Genomic DNA, 18,636 nt, shown 5'->3' on the forward strand with positions numbered 1-18,636 from the left:
GATAAGAGCGATAATCAGCTTCTTTTGCGGGACTCGCCGATGCCACTCGACTACTGAAGTTTCTCTGTCTCTCTGTTTTTTTTTTTTTCTCTTCTTTTTTTTCTTACAGCGGTTGCAGACCGGCCACTGCTGCACGGCTCATGATCTACTCGTACCGGGGCATCAAGCGCGGAATTATTATTTTATCTGTATCTTGTTGAGTTGCCTGCTTCATCACGACTTCTGCATTAACCACATGACAGACATAAAGGCGAGGGCGATTACAGCAGCTATCAACGAAACCCGTGCACAAAAGTAACGACCTGACTTATTGTTTTGTTTGATTTTAGTGACTTTTTTTTCCCTTCCATACTTTATCTAATGAAATCATTCCTTGTTCATCAATATATCTACTGGACCTGATAGCACTGCGGTCTTGTCTTGGGTAGGAAATATGCTAGGACGTTGCCAAATCTTATTCGCTCTGCGCGCGTTCTTGCTATTGTTCCTGTACGCAAGAGAGCCATGTCACGTCGAGACTGGGAGGTACCCGGGTTCAAATCCCGGTGCCGGCTGTCCTGTCTGGGGTTTTTCCTGGGTTTTCCTCAGATGCTTTCACACATATGTCGGCACAGTTCCCCTAGAAGTCGGCCCAGGACGCGCATTTCTCCAGGGCGTTAGTCGTGACGTTGCCCACATACGTGAGCCCTTTCACAATCACCCCCCCCCCCCCCCCCTGTACGCAAGAGCTTTTGTGCCCCTATTTTCTGCGGCTGAGTATTCTGGGAGTCTGCGACGGGTTTTACGAACAGATGGGCCTTCCTATATGTCTTCAGACTGCCTGTACGCCATAGAACGAATAATTACTAAAAGGGTATTCGATAATCTGTATGGGAATATACAAGGAATTAATTACACGTCCGTGAGAAAGCTGGTAGAGATTATAAAGGGATCTGGTGCGAACGTCAGACTGCTCACTGACAGCAAAACGTAAGTTGCTAAATTCACATAATTAACAGGGAAGAATGACGATTTACTTCTTTAGAATCTACCACGCCTTGCGACCCCAGCCCTGTCCTCGGATACCAGAGATGAACTAGCACAGGTATGGGGTCTTTTCAGAGGTGTGGTAAAAGAATTGAGCAAGATACTGCAGGGATATACAGTATCTAAAAAATGCAGATGACATTGACAAGGCAACGAGCATTGTTGTGATCAAAAGAGAGCAGAGTAATGTGTTATAATATACAAACGGAACACGTGACCGTCTATTACAATGGCGCTTTCCTCCCTAGAGAGAGGCTCCCGCGTTCGCGAGGAAGCCTGACATCCTATAGCTGTATCATAAATTGTCTTCAGGTATTAATAAGCCCCCCCCCCCCCAAAAAAAAAAGAAAAGAAAAAGGAAAAAGGAGAGAGCGAGAAAGAAGAAACGAAACCGGCAGTCTATGCAAACGGTGTGTTCAGCCACTCGGAGTTTCGGAATATACAGATCGGTTTTATAGTTCAGCGTCATGCGCGTGCGTGCATGGTTGTCTTACTTCCCTCATCTTACATGCGTATCCGTAGGATCTCTGCACTGCCGAGCCTTCAAGCCTCCAGCATTTTTTTCGTCTAGACGACACCATCTACGTCACCGCGACATATCCACGCCAACATTCACTCAACTTATAGACCTATCGTGCCTCAGAATACCTTGTTTCCACAAGCAAACTGAATGTTGGTTCGTTAGGCACACTTTAGCCCGCCAATTTTAGTCAAATCTTTTATTTTTGTATGTCTCAAATTTTGCAACCATGTCCAATTTTTTAGTTCTTTTTTTTGTGTGTGTGTGCGCTATTTCATAAACACGATTGTACATTCGGTCTACTCGAACGAACCTCGAATTCTTCCGGGAGTCAGTATGGAAACACATGAGGATATACAGGCTGTCCTTTGTTAGGTGCCACAGTTGTCATTAAAAAAATTTATGAGAGCCCCGGACGTGCCGTTTGGGCGTATAACATACCTGGCCTCTCGGATATCTTTCCTAGCCGGTCGCATCAGTGTTCGATGGCTAACTGAAATGGTATATACTTAATTAGCTAATTTTCAAAGATAAGAGCTTGACTGACAGCATCGAATCCCTTGGAATCATTGTACATTCTCTATGACCGACACATTGGTGTCTATAATTATTAACCTATCCTCGATAAACTTGGTTTGACAACCCTAGCACATCGTAAAACCTCAGATATCACATTTTCCAATGCAAAGTAGTACATGTCTCGTCTTAAGCTGTCGTTGCTCTATTTTCTGCCGTTCATTTTAGTTCTTTCTTGTGTTTTCATCCTTCCTTCATCATCTTCACATAATGTTCCACGTGCAGTGGGGTAGGATGTGCGCCTCCGCGGTGAAACACCCCATCTCATCTCATCATTTATTGTTGTTTTTGTTGTGCCATTCACTCCGACCACACCTTTATTTTATGTTTTGTTTGATTTCTCACAGTTTAGCAGATACCAACAGACTTCGTAACAGCCATAATGTACACACGTTTGCTCTTTATTACAACCTCAACGATGTTAGTTCTCCTAACAACTGTCAAGTTTTTAGCTTTTTATATCCTATACCCTTACCACGTGAAGTAACACACAAATCTCCTCGTATTGTTATTTCTTATTTGTCTTCTTTATTTGTTGTATTCTCTTCTGCGGCGAGCCATTTCCTAAACCTGTGGTTGGGCGTGGCCTTGAACGTAGGCTTCGCCGCTACGCGTTCGTGCGGCGATTGAAGGCTCCTTTGCATGTTCAAAATTTCGAACCCGAATGGAACTTTGAAAATGCCACTATTCATGCCCCAAAAAATGCTCAAAAGTTTTGTCTTGGTAGAGGCAACATGCCATTAGAGAACAAATGCAATGCGCTGCCAGCAGAATATGTAGCACGCGCTTTTCGTTCCAAAATATACAGGCTCTATGGGAGCCGTTTTAGGTGAAGCCTGCTTTACGTTTTGTCCCTAATTCTTGGGCATGTTTCATATGGGTTTTCGCTGAAGAGTTGCACCTAACAGCTGAAAAGTGACTGTGACCTTTTGGTGGAAATACCATATTCACCGTCCAGAACAGTGCCAGGGTGTGGTTGTTGTTACCAGGGCATCCAGCAGGCTGGGAACTTCCATCCTTACATCTTCCAGGCATACAGTAAAGTTGGCCATGCTAACGATGCTCCCTTGCTACTTAAAAGATGGCTACGTGTAAAGCTTGTGTTTCTCCGATAAAGCACACATGTTTCCAGAGCTCGAAAGGTACTGAATGAATAAAAATGAACTTATAAGAGCTGTTTCACTCAAGGCATTAATGGGACTCCCCAGTAAGTCTCTGTTAATGTTAATAAAATTAGTGCTCTTGAGGGAAGTGAAAGCCAACTGGAGGAAAGCCTCTGCAAAGGACAATGAAATGTTTACTGTCACTACATCATGCCCGACACCAGCTACATCAATTTAGATGATACCTGCAAAAATATTGCAAAATAATTATCGACTGCAGTACATCAGTACGTCATGATCCTGCATCTGGAAACATGTTGCACAAATAGGTAATGACTAGGGTTCCCGGTTTTCGGTGCTTAGTTTTGCAGTGATTCGATGGGAGGAATCGGTAGCTATTTCGCTCACCAGGAATCGGTGTCTTTCGGTGGTAATATTTTGAAACGTGAACACACCCGGTGGAAAACGGTGAGAAACGTGACGGGAGTTTCCCATGCATACAGTGAACCAACATGTCATGTCCTTGTGTTTTCTGTTTTTGTTCTTTCATTACAATGCCAACTGTTAAAATCAGGGGTTGATAAGTTTGTGAGATACATGTTAGCGATGCAGGTGACATCGCACACCGCTCTTTTCACTGTAAGGAATTAGCATCGGGGCTTTCTTGTGGAAGGCAAATCTTTCAGTCGGTCCGTGTCCTAGTTTTCAGTGTTTGTGGAATAGGCGAATAGTTCGCACTGGTACGCGCCATGGTCTCTAAGCTCTAGCTAGGGCACTTCCAGACCGAACAGACCCATTCTCATTATGCAGATCTATTTGTAACTGACCTGGATCCTGACTATCGGCAACATTAAGGCCCCGTGAGAAGCTAAAGACGGAATATCTGTTCTTTCAAGAACGACCTCCGATTCACTTGTTGAAACCGAGTAGCAGATCCATTGGTAACGCTCGTTGCACGAGTGGGAACTGTATAGTCAGTGACAACTGCAAGTCCCGCAATTGGGACTGCCCACTCATCCGTGGAAGGCTCCTGCGATTGGCTACCAGCCTTTGCACGGCGCCCCCGCTTCACGATGTAGTTCCGGCTCTCTTTCTCCCCCCAGTCCCCACTTGGCCGTGGCGCACTACATTCGCGCGCGCGGAGCGATTCTTGTGTGAGGGCGGGGTCAAATGTATAACTTATGTTGTCACTGACTGTAGACTGCTGAACGTTTCTTTCTTTTTCCCAAGGGTTTCTAGTCCTCTGACGTGACCCATCACGTTGTCATAGAGTCATCGATATCGTCATCATTTTAGTGTCGTCTGAAGAGCGCACAGGTTGCAGTTGGATTAGCTGTCTCATGCGGGGCTGAACAAGTTATGCCTCATTTCCGAAATGCTGCCTCAAGAGGTCTATGGTCTTGCCGTTGGCGGAAGGCCCCTTGTCGCTGCAGCAGAACCACCCGATAAGCATCCTTTCAAATAATTCAACTTCTCCATGTCCGTCAAAAAATAACACGTGGAATTTGGTGCAGAACCGGGTACTAAAGACTTGTAATGACTACAGGCGGCGATGCACACCAGGAAACGGTCTCTACCCCCCTTTGACTAGTCTCTCCATTCACATTCACTCGCTTATTCAGAGGAATGAAGCTCGTGTTCGATAGGCACTTTGACGCATGTTGGTTACAAGCGCAGCAGGCACCACATTCACTGGGCGTCTTGCAATGTGGGTCGCTTCCCATACTCCTTTCCCTCTCCAGACGCCACCGCACGTGCACGGGCAGGCCCAGGGTGTGATATGTCTACTCTCCGAATACGCCGAGCCAACGCGCCGTTACTGATTGGGAGAACTCGCTGATACCTTGCTTCCTGCAATTTTTTTTTTTTTTTTGTGTGTGTGTGTGCGCTATTTCATAAACACGATTGTACATTCGGTCTACTCGAACGAACCTCGAATTCTTCCGGGAGTCAGTATGGAAACACATGAGGATATACAGGTTGTCCATTGTTAGGTGCCACAGTTGCTATTAAAAATTTATGAGAGTCCCGGACGTGCCGTTTGGGCGCCTAACATACCTGGCCTCTCGGATATCTTTCCTAGCCAGTCGCATCAGTGTTCGATGGCTAACTAAAATGGTATACTTAATTAGCTGCACTAATTTTCAAAGATAAGAGATTGACCGAATGACAGCATCGAATCCCTTGGAGTCATTGTACATTCTCTATGACCCACACATTGGTGTCTATAATTATGAACCTATCCTCGATAAACTTGGTTTGACAACCCTAGCACATCGTAGAACCTCAGATATCACATTTTCCTATGCAAAGTAGTACATGTCTTCCTTCATCATCTTCACATAATGTTCCACGTGCAATGGATTAGGGTACGCACCTCCGCAGTGAAACAGCCCATCTCATCGTCATCATTTATTGTTGTTTTTGTTGTGCCATTCACTCCGACCACACCTTTATTTTATGTTTTGTTTGATTTCTCACAGTTTAGCAGATACCAACAGACTTCGTAACAGCCATAATGTACACACGTTTGCTCTTTATTACAACCTCAACGATGTTAGTTCTCCTAACAGCTGTCAAGTTTTTAGTTGTTTATATCCTATACCCTTACCACGTGAAGTAACACACAAATATTTGCTCCTCGTATTGTTATTTCTTTTTTGTCTTCTTTATCTGTTGTAGTCTCTTCTGCGGCGAGCCATTTCCCAAACCTGTGGTTGCGCGTGGCCTTGGACGTAGGCTTCGCCGCTACGCGTTCGTTGGGCGATTGAAGGCTCCTTTACAGGTTCAAAATTTGGAACCCGAATGGAACCTTGAAGATGCCACTATTCATGCCAAAAAAAATGCTCAAAAGTTTTGTCCTGGCAGAGGCAAGATGTCATTAGAGAACGAATGGAAAGCGCTGCCAGCGGAATATGTAGCACGCGCTTTTCGTTCCAGAATACACAGGCTCTATGGGAGCCGTTTTAGGTGAAGCCTGCTTTACGTTTTGTCCCTAATTCTTGGGCATGAAGTAGTATTAAGCTTGCCATATTAAGCTTAATATGAAAATGAAAATGTTAAAAAACTATGAATATGTTTGTTATATGATTTTCCTTTTTTTTTTTTTTTTGTTTCGGGCCTCGCAATGGCAAACACAAAGAGGTACCAAGCTAGAAGGAATACCAAACATATAGCACTTATAGCACTTCATGTACAACGAGTGCGGTAATTTTTTTTTTCTACTGTGTGGGTGTACAGCAAGTAGACGTTTGCAGTACAACCGTTGGACAAGAAGAGCATATCATTCAAGCAGCACATCGTGCAAGTGTTCTGCCTTTACGGTATAGTAGATCTATACCCACACATTATAAATGCTCAACTCTTGCACAAAAGTTGTCCTACTCGCAATTGTATCTGCTTGAATAGAAACATCTGTACCCTACAGTTCCACCTGAAAACGTATAACTATAGTTGCAACACAGTTCTACCCTCAAAGGTACAAAATGCTACTTTTTTTTTTCTTAAAGCGTGCTTTTCACGCCCACCGCCAAGTTGTTTCGTATTCCAAACCAAATAGACATTGGATATGTCGCACTCATTCAAAGGTCTGACACATATATTCTGCATTCAGAGCCCACTGACCTGCCTTTGCTGACACACTGTAACGATTGTTGCGTACGATTTCAAGGTTAATCATTTGTATCGATAACTGCAGTGTAGCGAAACGAAAACTGCGTGTGTTGCACGTAATCCTGTCTTCATTGTCACTTTGTTCGAAATGCAACGGCCCTCGAAGGCGAACGTGTTCCACGCATTCCAATTCACGAGAGCATTTCATGCAGTTCCGAACTTGATAGACTGTTCGTAGCAAGATATTTGTTACCACATCACACAACGAAAGAAAGAGTATTTTCGTACCACATCACACGCAGAGACACAAACAAGCCCATGTCACACTTTTTGTCTTTCAACAAATGGTATTGTAAGCCGAAACTGTGTCGAAACCTCCTGGAGACAATATTGTTCGTGCCTCATTGGGATTATATCACGGCTAGCACAAACGGTCCAACTTCTTTATACTAACGAGTTTCTTGTATGTGCTGTCAGACATGATGGAAAGTAAATGATCTGAGGCTGGAGCATACAAAGGGGACAAACACAACACAAGCCTCAAGTTCCCTGGGCCATGAACACTTGAAATATGGCAGTCATCGAAATCCCGCCGCTGTCGGGCTTTTTTTCAACATGTGCTATCAGGCTTGACAAAATCAGAATCTGACCAAATAGAGGATTATGATAGATGACTCGACAGGAAGATATATTGCGAATGCTGAATAGAATTATGGCGCGAATACGGCGATTGGAATTATTGCCGCCTCGATTTCACTTGATATTTTCAGAGCCGGTAGGTAGTTCTTGTTGATTAGACAATGCTGATCTACTACTGTCAGTCGACTTTTTATCCGACAAATTGCATGACATGTTTCTGCAATATGATATTCTAACAATTTAATGTCTTGGTGTTTCATGTAATATATGGCTATATGATGCTACCGGAATATAAACAGATCACACATGATGGAAGTAATGACGAGGCGTCGTAGTGCCATGAATGTGCAGATCCTGCAAAAACTTGATAGAGGTGGACTCTCAAAAAGCAAATCAAGCTTGATATCCCCAAGTAAACGATCTTTACAACAACGAAGAACAAAGAAATGATTCAAGCTACCGTCAAGGCAGAAAGCCTTCCTGCGGATGCACACCATATGAAAAGATTGGTAAAGTGACTTTTCGTGGTTGAAGCTTTTGTTCCTTCCGATTTCCATTTAAGAAGAATCCGTTGTGTATGTCTATTGTTATACTTTTTTTTTTACAAAACGTAGGACGATGCTGAATGCACAGATTGAGAATGTAGGCGGAATCATCCCTCTCAATCCTTCAGATTGCCGGCCGTCAATAACCAAGAGGAAAAGTGCAGTTGTCATTATTGTGACAGCATTTACACATTGTGACAGTATTTATTGGGGTTCATCGGATGAGCCTAAAATATGGTTTTGCTAGACCAGTCCACAGTCTGAGTCTAATATACAGGGTGTCCCAGAAAACGTGTCGTTGAATTATAATTAAAAAACTATGCCACCTAGAATCATGCGGTCAACTGTATGTTCTTATAAGGTTTTTGCCACCTTCTAAAGTAAATGTCATGTACCCCAAGTTTAATTATGTAAATATTTGCGAACTGAACTCAGAAATTTCACAAGTAAAGGTTACTTTTTAACCCCACCAATATGAAGAGCGTGCCGAATTCACTCAAATTCATGATAATTGACAGTGATATTCACGAGCTATCCCATCGAAAAAACATAGCCGAACATCATGCTTTTCGGAGCACTGGACCATAACGCGCGATGACTGTTTGAGCGCGATGGCTCTCAGTCCGACCAAAGGAGGTTCCGAAGCCAGCCCACAGAGTGATAGTAGAAAAAGTAACAGTTCCTAAAATTGGGAGAGGGAAAGCATTATCCCAGCGAAAGTCGGACGTGATAAGTCGTGCCTGTGTTATCTCTTTCTGCGATGCCGGGGTGGGCTGGGTTTCCAACCTCCTTTCGTCGGACTGACAAGATTGCGCTGAAAAATTCATCGTGCGCTATTCTGTGCGACTTCCGTAGAGCATGATGTTCGGCTATTTTTTCCGATGGGATAGCTCCTGAATATCCCTGTCAATTAGCATTGATTTGAGTGAATTCGGCACGCTCTTCACATTGGTGGGGTAAAAAAGTCACCTTTACTAGGCAAATTTCCCACTTTTATTTACATAATTAAAAATTTACGTTATTTACATAATTAAATTTACGTTACACGACATTCACATCAGGAGGTGGCAAAAACCCAGCAAGAACAAATGCCATTGACCGCATGACTCTAGGTGGTGTAGTCTTTTTATTATAATTCAATGACACGTTTTCTGGGACACCCTGTATGGCGCGTCATATTTAGACGACCCAGAGATGACAGCGTCTCACGGTGTATTTTGTATTAATGTTGTGATGTTTTGCAGTTGAACGTGCATGAATCGCCTAAATGTTACAATAAGTAAACAAAAAAAAACTTGTTACCTCGAGGATGGCCCATAGGAGGTCAAGTAGAGTGGACACATGACTGTTTGAATTGTCTTCAGTCTCTTCAAGCAGTTGGAACAGCAGAGGAAGCAATGCCACCTCCGTCAAGTAACGAGACATCTGTAGCAGGAAACAAGGAAGTACATCAAGCGTGATATATGTCTCATTGTACCCTCCATAGGATTTATTTGCGGTTCTAACACAGGGGATGTGAAGAATGCATGCAACTATATGCAAGGTGTTATGCATGGTGTTTCACATAATTGTACAAAAATATGAAGCAGAGCGGGGGCAATGGTACACGTAAAACTCAGTGATGAGTGCAATGGAGAATGAGATATTGAAGTAGCAGCCTAAGACCGAGAAAAAAAAAGTTTTTGATCGTGATGGAATATCCGGCCTAAATAACGATGTCACTCAAGAAATGTGAGCGTAGCAGAAAAACATCGCGCGCAGCAGTCGATTGATTCTCACGAGTACGGAGAGCTTTCTCCTACTCATGTGGAAGACATGTGAGAAATGACGGGCACCTCCGTCACGATGTAGCGTTGTACGTTGCGTCCACTCCTAAGGCGCGCAAGTGACCTCGGCTGCGATCTGACACCGACAACTGTCAAAGTGACGGCGGGCGCCTTTCGCGTGCGTTGTTCTGCCGAGAGACGCATGCGCATCAGAAACGGCTGCCTCTTATTTTATTTGATTTTTTCATTTTATTTTTACCGAACATGGTGTCGGAAACATTGGTCGTCTGATCAGTCTGCCGCCAGTGAACTTTCTTCGATTCTTTTCGGTTGCACGACAAGGATACGTAGTGCAACGAAATCGGGAACTCGCGTGTGGATTGAGGTCAGCACTCCTCCAAAAGGGAATGAGGACGTGCAGGTGCAGTGCCAGTGGAAGTTGCTATCGTTGAACTTGTCTTGTTTTCCAGGAACGAATACGAGGAGAGCCGCATCATGTTGCATCGCTTCGCGAACAGCGCGAACCGCCACCCTGCGCCTCATGCGCAGACATGTACAAGATACTCAAAAAGGTATTTAAGCTAATATAATAAATACTGACGTTAGGATGTAATTAAGATAGGGTATAAATACATGAAAATTAAAGTAATGAAGGTAGAGTGCGAACTACTTCAATAAGTATTTGAAATACAATTAAGATACTATTTATCCTTAAACGCAAAAAGTCCCCAGTCACTGGTCAATGCGGCAAGTCGCCGCTATGTGACATGAATCACCCATACCCCGCGTACTACGCAAGCCGTCCCTGTGTGATAGGAGTCATGTAAACACAAGTCCCAAAAAGATAACAAAGAGATACCACATAACTCAACTAAGTATATGTGACCCAGAACAAAGCAAACTTCTAGCAGGTCCCTGCTCAGGGAGGTCAGAATTCGGCGTTACCACGTCAGGGAACACATAATAGAACCTTCTCTGGCAAAGGATTAGTGCACACGGGGCAAGATCTCTAAATGGAGACTTCCAAGAAGGGCCAATGTCCAGGTCAAGTCCGAGGGATTCAAGACATTTCCTTGAACAAGCAAGATAATGGAAAGGCGAGACACAGAAAGTTTGAGAGGGAACTCCAAAATATGTAATTAGAGTATTGAGTAGAAAATACCATAAAATGTATTTTAAATAGAGTACAAATACACAAAACAAAACGTATTGAGTAGAATACCAAAATACCGCAAACTGTATTTAAAATACAGTATTTTAAATACAATACTCCAAATACGTACAAGTCATATGCCAGCGTCTCGCATGAGTCATGCGAGACGCTGGCACTCTTCGTTAGTTGGAGACATAATAAACAAAAACAATCTCTATAAGACACACGATCGCATTACCATTTGTGGACGCCACAAGGTGGCGACGTATCAGTACAGCAGGGAAGGGCGAGAGCCGTGACCCCCTCTCCGCGGAACTGCTTAAAAGAAGTAAGCATGGGAAAAAAAGGGACAGAGGTGTGTACGCCGCAGACTGGAGCTGAACTGCTGATAAGCATGTAAGGAATAAAAGTTGGATTGCTGCATTTCTTGGTTGTGTCCGTGTTCTCGGGAAGCTGTAAGACGGAACGGCAGGGAAACCCCGGTGGGGTTTAGGGAAGGGGATCCCACAAATTGGCGCCCAACGTGGGGCCCGACCCGTCCTGCCGCACTCCCAAGGGCACTGACAGCTAGTGTATTTGTAGTGTTGTTAGTAGCATTTGTCGCCCGTGCCCTTCGCTCGCTGTCGCTTTTGCTGTTTATTTGTAGTTCGGGAGTGTGCGTTTGCTGGCCATGCCGCCCAAGAGGCCCCCTCTCGAGCCCGTCTACGAGGACGACCCGCCAGTAGCGGAGGACCTGCTTCGGCAGATGACAGCCCTTTGCGCTTTATTGTCGCAGCGGCTCCCCAGTAGCACGTCCGCCGCCCAGCCGTCCTCGGAACTTCCGCTACGCCTGAACCTGACGATACCGACATTTTCGGGCTACAGCGACGCCAAGTCCGTCGAAGATTTTCTTGCGGACCTGGAGGCTTACCAGACAGCCGTGGGAGCAACCGACGAAGCCGTCCTGCGCCGGATACTACCCGCTGCATTGGTAAGCTCAGCTGCTGTGTGGCGCCGGTCTCAATCCGCATTTCCGTTTATGACCGAATTTCAGCGGCTGTTTCGGGAGAAATTTTTGCCCCCGGATTATGCAATGCGTATGCGTGAGGAACTCATGACTCGAACGCAGCACGCGGGGGAGAGCCTGTTGGAATATACCCGGGCAATCCAAGAGCTGTACCGCAGAGCTGAACCGCTCGCGACGGAAAGCGAGAAGGTGGCCCGCGCTATTCGCCAATGTCACCCTCGTTTTAAGCCTTATTTGCGGGGGCGAAGCTTTTCTTCGCTCGATGACCTCGCTAAAGAAGCCCGTGTCATCCAAGCAGATTTGTTGGCGGAATTGCAGTACCGCCCACCGCCTAGGCCGGAACAAATGCTGGAGCCTAGCTGCGCATGGAACGGGCCGAGACAGTCGTTAGACGCGGAATTAAACCCCCGCGGGACTGTTGGAACACACGGCGGTTCGTCCGCCGGGCCAGTTTACCGTTCTTTGGATCCCTTTGCATATGAGCAAAGGAACCGAGCGAGGTCGGCACGAGCAGAGTCGCGCGAGCGCGAAGTCGGTGATGCACGTCATGCACCACGGCAGGACAGGCGCGACTCTAGAGCAAGTAATAACGCAGGAACACAACCCCGTTGTTACGGTTGCGGTGAACGCGGTCATTTTCGTCGTAACTGCCCGAAGCAGACCACTACTACCCCCAGACAACCCCCGCAGGGAAACCCGGGACGCCGGCGGCGGTAATTGGGAATGACTCAATTCTGTCGTCGGCTGCTGACAATGTCGATAAGAAGCAAGCGAATTCTAACCATGCTATCTTGTCTGATAACGTAGTGGCCTCGGTCCCGCTCGCATGTCGAGCGCAAGATGACATATGCAACATCGGACCGTTTATCATGGCGCGCGTTCTGAGTAAGGACGTTGCAGCTTTGGTGAACACTGGAGCGGCTGTATCCCTGATAGGTGACACCATCCACGACTGGTGCCGGGAGCGGAACATTTCCGTACGGACAACCAGGACCTGCCTAAGGCTCGCATCAGATGCAGTGGTACCAGCCGGAGGAGCAGTACGTCTCACTTTGACCGTCGACGGACAACGTGTCAGACAACGGTTCATCTACCTGCCCGGATTGGCGAGACTGATGATCCTGGGACGCGACTTCATTGTCCGGATGGGACTCGTCCTGGACTTACGTCGCGGAGGCTACCAGCATGCAAGCGGTACTACCTTCTACCCCTTCATGGAGTGGACGACGCCGGAAACGGAGCAGAACCGGACTGGTGAGGAGACCCAGGATCCCGGAGCTGGACAATCTACGTCCGTTGAGTTATTTTCCGGAGCAGAACACCTAACAGCGACGGTCGTACCCGCTGTTTTGGAGGACTCCCTGAAAGAATTTCCAGGAAGCCCAGACCAGCGACGAATGCTCGCTAAAGCATTGCGGCCATTCTCCTGTATGTTCACAGAGAGACCAGGTCTAACCCATGCATTGGAGCACCGGATAGAAACCGGCGACGCAAGGCCATGGCGATGTAATCCTCGTCCTTTGAGTGTGCATAAGCGCAAGCTCCTCGATGCTGCGCTGGATGAAATGATCGAGACCGGTGCTGTGAGACCTTCTCGCAGCCCTTGGGCTTTTCCGGTGGTTCTTGCGCCGAAAAAGGATGGAAAGGCAAGGTTGTGCGTGGATTACCGCCGACTGAACGAGGTGACGGTAAGAGATTCATACCCTTTTCCCTCGATAGACTCGATCATGTATTCGTTGGGATCCGCCCACGTGTTTACAACTTTGGACTGCAGTAGAGGATTCCTGCAGATTCCGATAGCACCGGATGATGTTGAGAAAACAGCATTTACCTGTCACAGGGGATTATTTGAATTTGTCCGACTGCCCTTTGGACTGTCTAATTCCCCCGCTAGTTTTCAGTGAGTGATGGACGAGGTGCTCGGCGATGCGAAATACAATTTCGCTATGGCGTACATGGATGACGTAGTAATTTTTTCACGTACATTCCAGGAACACCTTTCTCATTTGAAAGTGGTGTTAGAACGCATGCAAGCTGCAGGATTGACTGTCAATCCCCGGAAGATGCAGTTGGCTACCAACAGCATCGATCTCCTCGGGTTCAAGGTGGAGTCCGGCACGGTCAGGCCGAACGAGGACAAGCTGAAGGCTATCCTGGAGTACCCCCGCCCGACGGATGTGAAAAGCTTGCAGCGCTTCCTCGGTATGATTGGCTTTTATAGACAGTTTATACCGCGATGCGCAGACCTAACGCAACCGCTAACTTGGCTGTTGCGAAAGGGAGCACGATGGTCTTGGGGACAAGTGCAGGAACAGGCGTTTACCTCTCTCGCTAAAGCGATTGCGGGCACTACCCGCTTGTATCTCCCGGACCTCAATCGCCCATTTGTACTTCAAATAGATGCGAGCGATTACGGCCTTGGTGCAGTCTTGTTACAAGAGCATCACCGTGAACTCCAGCCCGTAGCATTTGCAAGCCGTACGCTGACGCCTCCCGAACGCAATTATAGCGTGACGGAGAAGGAGTGCCTAGCAATCATGTTCGCACTACATAAGTTCGACATGTATTTGGATGGTGCGAAATTCACTATCCCAACTGACCATCAGGCACTGTCCTGGTTAAAGCGGTTGAAAAACCCAGCCGGACGGCTCGCACGTTGGAGTTTAACGTTGCAGCGATATGACTTCTCGGTGGAATACCGGAAGGGAACCTCAAATAAGGCGGCAGACGCGCTATCTCGAGCACCGTTGCCCCTTGAGGACGTCGTTATTCCGCAGGAGCTTGTGGCCACGGTTAACCAGACCGTCACGGAGGAGGAGCTCTCGTGGGGACAGATTGTAAGCAGGAACGACATCCTGGAAGCGCAGAGGACCGGCGGCCTTTGTCAGCGTGTGTCAAGGTGGCTGGAAACAGCAAACCTGCAAGGCACGGAAGATGCTGAGGAGAGGTACGACTCCTATCAGCTGAGCGAGGATGGTCTCCTGGTCCGGTACATTCCCCAGGCGGACGACGAGGAGGTTGGTGATAGCCCCTTTCGGATCGTAGTTCCAAGGAAGCTACGTAAGTCATTCCTCAAATACTTCCATGATTCTGCATTGTCGGGTCACGGTAGCGGCAGCAAGACTTATTCTAAGTTGTGTCGTATCGCGACTTGGCCAGGCATGAGACAGGATGTTTTGCGGTATACACGCAGCTGTCCGATATGTCAGAAGTCTAAGCCGCGTGGAGGGCAGCCTCCCGGCTTGCTGCAACCGACTGTTAGCCAGAAACCTTGGCAGATAGTCGCATGTGACGTAATGGGTCCTTATCCCAGAAGTCCCCGTGGTAACCAGTATCTGTTAGTTGTTACAGATCACTTCACGAAGTGGGTTGAGCTTTACCCGCTGCGGAAGTTGGTGTCCGCTCGGATCTGGGACAGACTGCTGGACGTTTTTTCCCGGTTTGGATTCCCGGACCAGCTCATCACGGATAACGCCTCGTACTTCACAAGTAAGGTGTTTGTCGATAGTTGCTCTGCATTGAGCATACGTCACGTAAAGACGTCCCCTTATCACCCTCAGACGAACATAGCTGAGCGGGTTAATCGCTACATCAAGATGATGTTGGTATCTTTTACCGAAAGGCATAAAGATTGGGACGCCCGTCTTACGGAGCTTGGCTTTGCCACTCGTACTACGGAAAATAGGTCGACAGGATTTACCCCGGCTTATTTGAATTTCGGACGGGAAATTGTGTTCCCCCTGGAAAACACGCTGCGAACACGGCACGCACAGCCTAGTCGTTCGTTCGCGAAGTATGTTAATGATCTTCGCGATAGAATTTCGACTGCCATTCGTTTGGCACGAGAGAGTCTTGAGGTCACAAGACTGGAGCAGTCTCTCTAGTACAACAAAGGTCGGCGCCAGGTCATTTACCGCGTTGGAGATCTGGTACTAAGGCGAACACATCCCCTTAGCGATGCAGCGAAAGGCTTTGCTGCCTCTCTCGCTGATCGATGGGACGGTCCTTATCGGGTAAGCGCACAGCTAACTCCAGTCACTTACAGGCTCGAGCGTTGCAGCGACAACGAGGAAACGGGCCCCGTCCACGTACAAGACCTCAAGCCCTTCAGCCAGCGCATCTCGGACAACGGCAGGCGGGAGGAGGACCACGATCGAGCATCGCAAGCCCGCTCTCCCTCAAGTCCCCCTAGGGCCGGTCAACCATCCCCCCAAGAGACTACTGCCCAGGGCGGGGTTCCCGGGATTACCCGCTATAACCTTCGCCCACGTAAGCGACCGAGGTGACGTTTTTCGTTTTTCTGATGCAGGCCCCGAGCGAGGTCCCGCACTCCACGAGACCAACGAAGCCGAGTCCCGGGACACGACGCCCGTCCGCCCTCCTATGGTGCGACTCCTTGCAACCGCCCTACCTGTCACGTTGCGACCTGGACGGTTCTCCGAGGGGACACCAGTGTCTCCTTCGTATCCCGCAGACGCTGGCGCGACCAGGCCCGACCTCTTCGAGGGGACCCAGTTGCCCAGGTCCCCGAGCCCTTCCAAGGACTCACCCTCTAGGACAGACACCCTACTGAGCCGCCGGCCATCTATAGCCCGGAAGAGAGGAGTCGCCTCTGTCCCCTTTGTGGGGTGCCACAAGTCAGCCCGGGAGCTCATCGGGCGGGGACTCTCCACCTCACCCGTGCGCAGCAGCAAGCATCCGGAGCGACTCCCATACTTGGACTGCAAGACTTGGAAGCCGCATTGGCCCTGGTGCGGCGCTACCAACCCCATCTTCTCACCGGGACACCAGTTCGGGTCCGCCCGCAAGATGAACGAATTTTGGACCTCCCCGACTTCCCGGAATTCTGAGTTTTTTTTTTTTTTTTTTTGGGAGGGGAAGATGTGGACGCCACAAGGTGGCGACCTATCAGTACAGCAGGGAAGGGCGAGAGCCGTGACCCCCTCTCCGCGGAACTGCTTAAAAGAAGTAAGCATGGGAAAAAAAGGGACAGAGGTGTGTACGCCGCAGACTGGAGCTGAACTGCTGATAAGCATGTAAGGAATAAAAGTTGGATTGCTGCATTTCTTGGTTGTGTCCGTGTTCTCGGGAAGCTGTAAGACGGAACGGCAGGGAAACCCCAGTGGGGTTTAGGGAAGGGGATCCCACACATTATGAGCGTAATGATTTATTGTTCGTTTACACCTCTGTTTTATGTCTCAAACCAACAGAACATAATGAAACGCTGTCAAAAAGGAGCATGCCGTGTCCGACGCAGACGAATTTTCCGTAGCGAATGAGAGCACTTTTAATGTTTGACGTCACAGTCAGTGGGGAGTCGCTTGTGGCTCGAGCGCGCGAGCCTCCCGCCACGGGAGCGATTTTAAAAATTTAATTGCGCTGTAACAAAACATTGTTCGGCCGAAATATTTTACGAGAATGATTTTTACACACTGCTTGACAAATTAAAAACTGTTTTCTGCCATTCAAATCTCCTGTCCATGCTCCTTTAACAGGACAAACAAATTTTTTCTTGTCCTGCCAAATGCTATTGTTCATGTCCCACTATAAAAGACGTCCAATTTTTCAATGTTGCGGCGTAACGATATTGTTTGAGGAAGTCAAACAGATGAAAAACATAAAGGAAAAATGCGTCAGTCAGCCGTCCATACTTTGTTCTGATAAGATCCGTCGGTTCCCCGAAAGACCTCTTAAGAGACAACCGCTAGATTAGATCTTGCTACCAGTACTGTTGACAATGGAAATGCCACCAAGCTACAAATACCCTGTTGCATCAATAAAACCCATTTGTTGAAAGTTGAGTGCTGTTGTGTGTGTCCGATTTTAAGTCTCACACTGTTAAGGTATTTACCGCTTTTAATTAATAATTAATAACGATATTTGCCGTAGGCCTGATATTACCAGCGTGGAGTAGCATATGAGGTAACATTAAAGGAGCATGGAGAGACCCGAGAACAAATATGTCGGGAGAACTAGAAATTAGGATTACAAGCCCTGGGACACACATTCGCAAAAAAACAGCGAGTGAAGCGCGTAATCCTGCAGCGCACGAGGGCTTTCAACTTCCCTGGTGAAAAAACTTGCTGCCCTCGGCTGCCAGTCTGAAACGTTATGTGCCTCGCCAATACTGAGGCGAGCGCCTTCTTTTTTCTTCCTTTCTTTTTGCAGCGCCGCAGATCCCGCGTCTCGACTGCTCGCTCTCACTAGCAGATGATTCTCTGTGGCCAATCAGAAACGCTCTACCACCTGACGTCACGAGACGCGAGGAGGCGCTGTGCCAGGTCGTCCCTGCTCTCTTGCAAAGCAATTTTCTCAGTAAATTCGCACTTCCCAAATGAAATATTTTGCGTGACGGTTCCTGAAGGTGTATGCTCATGTGACGCAGTAAAAAGATATATTTTCCAAGTCCTTTCCATGCTCCTTTAACGACCGTGGAGACAGTCATTGTTTTCGTATTTCACAGATGCGAGTTAGCTAGATATCCCGACACGGCTGACCTACGTTCTTCATCAATTAAATATTCGTTGGTTATTGCACGCCTTAAACATTACGGCGCTGTCATTTGAGCGCTGCAAATAAAATGAAGCCTGCATCGGTAGAGTAATGAAGAAACTATGGAGCAAACATTACGCTTCTTGGTTCTTTAATTATTTGTCCAGATTACCAGACGCTGCGTCATTAGCGTGTGTT

At 47.4% G+C, this 18,636-nt stretch overlaps 1 protein-coding gene across 3 annotated transcripts in view; it reads right to left on the bottom strand.

Annotated features, from left to right (window-relative positions):
• The window catches only part of LOC135396544 (E3 ubiquitin-protein ligase RNF123-like), a 502,532-nt gene that overhangs the window by 278,214 nt on the left and 205,682 nt on the right, over window positions 1-18,636 (bottom strand). For all 3 annotated transcript variants that reach the window (XM_064627582.1, XM_064627583.1, XM_064627581.1), the window contains exon 12: window positions 9,324-9,446. In XM_064627582.1, the coding sequence (XP_064483652.1) occupies window positions 9,324-9,446 (123 nt within the window). The remainder of the gene's footprint in view (window positions 1-9,323; window positions 9,447-18,636) is intronic.

Source organism: Ornithodoros turicata, chromosome 6 (assembly GCF_037126465.1).
Source record: "Ornithodoros turicata isolate Travis chromosome 6, ASM3712646v1, whole genome shotgun sequence".
NCBI classification, from domain to species: domain Eukaryota; kingdom Metazoa; phylum Arthropoda; class Arachnida; order Ixodida; family Argasidae; genus Ornithodoros; species Ornithodoros turicata.